The 7,259-nt window shown below is 29.3% G+C and overlaps 1 protein-coding gene across 4 annotated transcripts in view; it reads right to left on the bottom strand.

The window, feature by feature from the left end:
* LOC129958829 (PDZ and LIM domain protein Zasp-like) overlaps positions 1-6,599 on the bottom strand; it is a 63,692-nt gene extending 57,093 nt beyond the window's left edge. For 2 of the 4 annotated variants that reach the window (XM_056071543.1, XM_056071551.1), the window contains exon 1: positions 6,317-6,598. In XM_056071543.1, the coding sequence (XP_055927518.1) occupies positions 6,317-6,427 (111 nt within the window). In that variant the 5' untranslated portion in view covers positions 6,428-6,598. Of the gene's footprint in view, positions 1-6,316 lie in introns of all 4 variants that reach the window. The other 2 variants (XM_056071558.1, XM_056071533.1) reach the window with 2 other exon arrangements.
* Positions 6,600-7,259: the final 660 nt, after the last annotated feature.

Consider the following 7,259-nt stretch of genomic DNA (forward strand, 5'->3'; position numbering starts at 1 on the left):
TGTACTCGACAGATACGCCATCTATCGGCGTGAAGTTGTAACAAAGATGTTACAAATATTAAAATACTGTTTTTTTTCCCCCCTTCAAATGATGTCACAATGTTGTAATAGTTAGATATGTATATTGAGTTTTATATCGAATATGATGACTTGCAAAATTCTTGATAATGCTTCAGTTGCCTGAAATTGTTTCAAAAGTTGTAAATGAAACTATTAAAACTAGGATGACACTAGGAATTCCTAGATTCAAACAATGAACCATATTTTTTTAATCTTCCTATCTACCTGAAGCACTGCATTATAATCTAATAAAATAATAATATAAATAAAAAAAATGTAATAAAATTTATAAATCAGATATACGCAATCTATTAAACTTAAATGATTAAAACAAAAAAAAAAGGTAATTTAGTTTATACTATGTATTAAATTTATTTCGATCATTTGTAAAGGAAGGAAAAAAATTTGTCCAACATAATTTTATAACAGGAACTTGAGACTGAGTTTAATTTTATGAAAACTGGAAAGATTTTGAATCTATAGATGTCGCTTACACACGCCCAACTCCTTAAAAAATATAGTATAAGTTGGTTACAGATGTAGATAATTTTTTTAATTGTAGTCGTTAAAATCCAGTATGATTTTGTTTGAGTCATGGCATATTTTTTAAAATTATATTTGGTATTTAACGTGGATCAGAGCCGCGGCCATTTTTAAAGATATGAAGCAGACGTGTTTCCAGGCAAACTGAAATCCTAGGAAAAGAAATTGCAAATATACGCCATTGCCTAAATATTTTCGAAATAGAAAATCCTCCGGATTTTTCGAAGCAGCATCTTAAAAAATTCGGAGGAAATGAATAATCTCGCGACTTGTAAATTAGATCAAAGCATTTTGTTTGAATTAAAGTAAAAAAATTTTGAATTAAATTAAACAACATTAATATATATATATATATATATAAAGCTGAATTCATACATGCATGGATACAACTTGTATTATCCAATAGGGACTTTTTAAACACTAGGATTTATATAAACTGATTTTCTTTTCTTTTTGGTGTCCGATATCGCTTGATCTGATAATAGTCTTAGAAATGGACACAGAGATTGATGAAGTCGGATTTCTAATCGACAAAGATACACGTTGTGAATGGTTTCCGTATATGTTAGATTTGTCGATTTGTTAGATTCCATCTGGTATTATGTGATATTTTTAACAAAGAAATTTCCAGCTCTAATGCTATCTGTGAACATTTCAAAAAATTACACCTATCGTCTTAATTTAGCTTTAGAATAGGGCACTAATCATTTATTTTTACATCAAAAGCAATGTAACATTCCCCCCCCCCTCCCTAAATTCTAAAAATTACTATTACAATAATAGCAAAACAAGAAACTGATTTCAGTGAATTGGAACAAGTTTCAACTCTGTGCCTCGTCCAATACCTGAGAGCATTTCTGGCAGCCTTACCACTGGGGAGTTTTGGAAAATAGATGCTGATTATTAAAAATAGCGAAACCAAAACAACTTTACAAGTGTTTGTGTTCCAACCCTCCACGTCAAAACTGTATTAAAGAATTCTAAATATATCTTAGAGCCTATACATGTGTTTGAAAACAAAAAAAAATTCCGGGTTTCAAATATCCTTTTCAGAGCACAGCAGAGAATAATCAGGGGTCAGGACAGTATCCAACACTGATGACATGCGTTTAAAAATACGAAGATAGAAAAGACCCAAAAATGAAATATAAGGAATAGATAAAGAAAAAATAGGATAAATATTTTCGGTTTAAACAAAATTCAGTCGACGTTATTTGATTATTCAATACAGCCACGATACATATAAAATAAGAAAAGAAAACGGTTAAAAATGAAATAAACATTTCAATACACCTAAATGCCAATTTAAATTAATATATCCCATAATCAAATAACAGAGCATTTGATTAGGACACATAAGATAGGGAATAATTCTTCAAAATAATGTTTCAATACATTTAAGATAAATGTAGATTTTTTTTTTGTGGAAAAAAAAAAACCTTTCTGTTTATGAGGCCATTGACGTCACAGGAAATTGTAAGAAATGGGCATTAATATTTGCATAAAACAACTTTCAATTCGAATTACGTGATTGAAGTTATTGATTTGATTGATTTTAAACCTGGTGAAGAAATATTTATACATTGCACTACGCAGCAAAATAAAAATAATCGGTGTGAATATTTTAATTATGAGAAAATATAATTCATTAAATTTCAAAAATCAAGTTTCTCAACAACATTAGATGATTGCAAATTTTATCAGCGTTGAATTAAAATACAGTCGAGCATCTTTCCTAAAAATCCGAGAAAAACACACTAAATTCACAACAAAAAGGTACATAAACCAGTGGGAGTGGATTCCTTAAAACTCTCTCACATTCTCTCAAAAAATTTGATTTTAATGAAAAACTGATACAAAACAACACTCGTAGTCACAAAACCCCCGAACAAAATTTGATATATTTAAGTCATTGCGTTTACTTATTTCTGAAATTGCAGATCTACAGGTAATCAATCCGTCAGTAGATTCGGCTCAATATATGCCAGGTTTCTCTGTTCTAAATGTTAAATCTGTATACCGAATCTTATCTAGTTCTCTACGTTTTGTACTTATTGAGTTAACTTATATCAGAACAGACGAACAAAGGAGCTTTCTCTGAATAGATTTTACTCAAAATTCGATAGAAATCTACAAATTTGGTGTAGAGATCATATACCAAATTTCAACCAACTAGCTCAAGTAGTTTTAGAGTTATCTTTGTCGCAGACAGCCAAACCGGCGGACATTTTCCAAAAATGTGTTTTTGAACTTAAGAAGTTCTAAAACGTGGAGATTCATCAAATAAATCACGAGTTTTGATTTTTTGACGATTAAAATAATTTCTCTACACTTTGTATATAAGAAAGTACTAAAAATAACTATAAAATCTTTCATTCAGGTTGCCTTTTTTTTAAAAAAAAGACTTCGTATCATGCAGTTCACTTTCAAATATTTTATTGAAATATTTGATCATTGTGTGCTCCAAATTATGACCACAAACTTCTCAATTCCTGTTCACTTTAGATAGTATGTTTGCCTTACGCGAGCGTGATAGTAGGTTTACTCTACGATTTGAGTATTTTCCGATTCGTCACGCTAGCCGATATATGTACAGTCAGTTCTTGCAACATACGTATACATTCGTCACAGGACAGATTGGGATTAATAGGTTACCTTGTTAAGGGCTCGATTGGTTGCAACGTTGACCAGCGAGTCGTTTCAAAGAGGAGAAAGTATTGTTTGGAAGAAAATAAATGAAATCCAGAAACTATTATTATTATTTTGTTTTTAGTTTTTTATATTAAAAAAAGAAGTTTAGAAACTATTCTTTTTGTAGCTGGTAATGAGCGGTCACCTTAAAAGGTTTGAAATATCTTTGTGATTCTGAATGACCTATTAAGACGATTGAAGCTGGAGAAATTGTATTTTAAATTAAAATATTTTCGATATGAAATAACTGAGGATATGAAAGAAAAGTGTCGATAAATATTAATATAAGCTTAAGATATACTAATTAGATAACCTTGATGATTGCGGATATTTACGATATTACGTATAATTTCTTGAATCACAACACTTTTAACTTTAAAATACATTGTGCATAGTAAAATAAATATATATAACTTTTCGTTTGATTGAGATTTAAAAAATTAGCATCTGAAAATAATTATTAAAAATATAGTCACCATAAAATTGGTGTTATTTACTAAGCATAGAAAAGTTTTAAAAAATTACTTTTAAATTTCATGTATACATTTGGACCATCAATTGTATCAAAGATAAAATGACCTCGGCCACGCATAGGTTTCCAGTTTATTGTCCCAACTTGCACCCCTCTACAAAATAAAAGTCTTGAGTGTCCTGAGCCAAAGCTTAAAAAATTTGTTTACTTTCAGAAATATTGGGACTCATGCAATAGCGAGTAGTCTCCAAAATATATACTTCGATAAAAGTTATTGTGCCTTTGAAATATTACAGAGACATTTTAAATGCACCCTTTTTTATAAAATTAATTTTTGTATTATAAATAATATAGGGTGATACGAACTAAAAGTAGTTCCATTCGAACGTTAGAGTCACTTAAGTTCAATTTTTGGTCATGAATTTGAAATCGAAAAAATAGAGATTGACTATCAATGGCAAAACTAAGGCCACTTATAAAAGGTGAAATATTTAAAATAAAACTTGATTGTTAGAAGTCTGCTTTTACCAATAATATTTACAGCTGAATCAAAAGGACAAATACTGCGCTTATGCATGAAATTTTCTTCCCGAAATTCTTAACTATCAATTTTTATTTTCAACAACTAATATTATATTAATTATATTATATATGCTCAAGATAAGATTATAAGAATTTTATCACTATAAACTTTCAAAATAAGGCACAAGAAAAGGCAATATCAGCTTAATAAATGTGCATAGAAAGGGTAAAGAATTAAATATTTACAGATATATGATAAAAAAATATTCCGCAAACTTTATTTTTTTAGTTCCTTTATTGAAATACTATTGAAAAAAAAAAGATTTCTTTTAATTTAATTATTGAAAAAATCTGTAATTATGTAAATCAAATTCTCCTAAATTCAAAAATATCTTTGTATAGAAGTAAAAAAGCAATAACCCCAACACTACTTTTTTTTATATAGCTCCAACTTAAAAAAAAATGCCCTATTAAAATCTAGAAACTCATCTTTTGCTTTCAAAGTGTGCAATAAATTATTCAAAAAATTAACCACTTATCAACATCTGAGCGATAGCAAGCTGACATGAAAAAAAGTTTCTTTCATTAAATGAAGGCTTTTAAAATAAGTTTCTGTTCTAAATGAAGAAGGGGGGATTTTTCGACATTTAGAAACAGACTCTGTTTTCTCAGAAGTATTTGGATTTACAGAAAAATATCAGAACTTTTTCTTGAATAAAAGTAAGTGTTTATGGTTACAACACAGTGCATAATCAATGTCATTCTTCCCCAAAATCATTTTTATTTGAAGGTCATTGTCCTTCAAGAAACTTATTCTTTCTTCATTTACAATAGAATCGCTCCCAGGGTGATTTGTTTCAAGAATAAACATAATAGAACATAAAATGTTTTTGTTATACATGATTGTCCTCTCGTTTTGCATTGTTTAACAACTTCCAAAATCACGTGGAAACTTTTATATTCCTTTAACAAAACGTCAAGTAGAAAATAGACACACACAATTTAATAATACTTGCAAATTTTCTTATTGTTTACTTTTCACGATTTTTTTCTTTCTTTTTTGAATGACGTTGTATGATGGGAATACATAAAACAATTTTAAAAGTTTTTAATCATCGATTAAATATAAAAATGGAAGGTTAAACTAATATTTGATGTATTCAAAATGCGAGTTTTAAATTCGGTTAACGAAACGTCAGATAATAGACTTTTAAATTCGTATGCAATCATGTGGTCATTGATATGAGAAAACTAAAAGGAATATGAAGGATTTCTTTTTAAAGACTATAAAAATTTATTTTCACAAAAAAAGCTAGCAATTGATTAAAAGCATTTTAAATCTCAAGATCATTTTTGCAAGCAACCATATAAATTATGCTTTCTTTTTCTAATTATCTATACGATCACTTAAAGAATCTTTCAGAAAATTGAGTTTCCTTTATGCTTTTAGAGATAAAAAAAAGTATGTACTTGCAATAATATCCGACTCGATAGAATGACTACGCAAGTGGTAAAAGTATTCTGATGATACAACAGATGTGGAATTAAAATAACGCTTCAATCATTTAAAAAAAACTCACACAACTGCTTTACGAAATGTAGTAAATTCTAGTTAAAATTTGAAAACAGAACTTAAGACTTTTGAACCTTACAAAAAAAAAAAGTACTTCGCAAGAAAATTTAATCAAAGTATAACATCTTCAAATAATGATGCTGCAGAATTATTATTACAAATATTTAGAAATATTTTTTTAAAAAAATTAAATGATTTCCATAAATACATAAATGTAATAGTTTATAAATTTAAGGAATCACGCATTGTTTGAAACTTATGAAACGCTCACAATTCGATCACCGAGTAATATGATACTTATGATTCAAATCAAATATATAATAAGTACATGAATATGAAAGTTTTTCTTCAAAATTAATTGATAAATTTACATCCAATTTCACGACAGTGGTATTTAACAATATGGTATCAGATTTCAATGTAATAACATTTTTAGAAGCATCAAAACCACTTACCCTCTGCACTGAGAGAGGGGCGCTAAAATCCTTGCCCCCTTGCAACCTAAACCCCCAGGAGGTGGTGTTATCCCCCCGGAAAAGTTTCACGGTCAGCGTTTGGCCGGACATTTCGAAGGATGACAGATGTTATCAGACACCGAAAGCCCTAGCAGCTTTCAGATATATTTTTAGAAGGAAACTTCACCGCGACCGCCGTGCCGGAAAAACTCTCACTTGAAATTCGCCGGCAAGAAATCGCAGCGGTTGGAACTTTTTCCCTGACCTCCTCCTACAATCTCGGCGGAAGTAGCATTTTTCCCTACGACACAGTAGATAGTTCCCTCTCGAAAGAGCAGACGACTTTCGGGCGCTTTTTTGTTTATAAAAGGTGTTATCGCTTTTTGATCGGTTGGAAAAGAGGGCCTCTTGGTACGATCTTGGCCTCACGCTTACGATTTCAATGCCAGAATTGATTGTTGGGAATTTATCTTCTCGTATGCTACAAGCAAACCTACAATTAAATTTTAACTCAGCAATGCGCAGTGATTCATGTTTGTTTCACTATCATTTTGAATCTTTTTAATTAACTTTGATTAAATTATCCATGTTGTCTATTTATTTAATTTAAATGTAATTTGAAGTTTAAAGATAATTTTTTAATTATTTTCTCGTCTTCTTTATTCTGCCTACAGATCTGCATAGCTTTTGTTGAATGATTTAGGTATTAAACAAATGTAGGAAGATTAAATGTGATGTCATTTTGCTACTTCTATTTTGTAATCTCAACATGATAACATATTTTTAAAGAGAATTGCTTCTTAATCAATGTTAATCAAATGCAGGAAAAGGTTAAATTTATGCAAATTATCGTAATATTAATATTTTGAAAAACAGACTAAATATAATATGAAAAATACTGATGAATTCAAGTTTCAGTTTATACACTTATTAGTTTTCTGAT

This window comes from Argiope bruennichi, chromosome 2 (genome assembly GCF_947563725.1).
Source record: "Argiope bruennichi chromosome 2, qqArgBrue1.1, whole genome shotgun sequence".
Taxonomy (NCBI): Eukaryota; Metazoa; Arthropoda; class Arachnida; order Araneae; family Araneidae; genus Argiope; species Argiope bruennichi.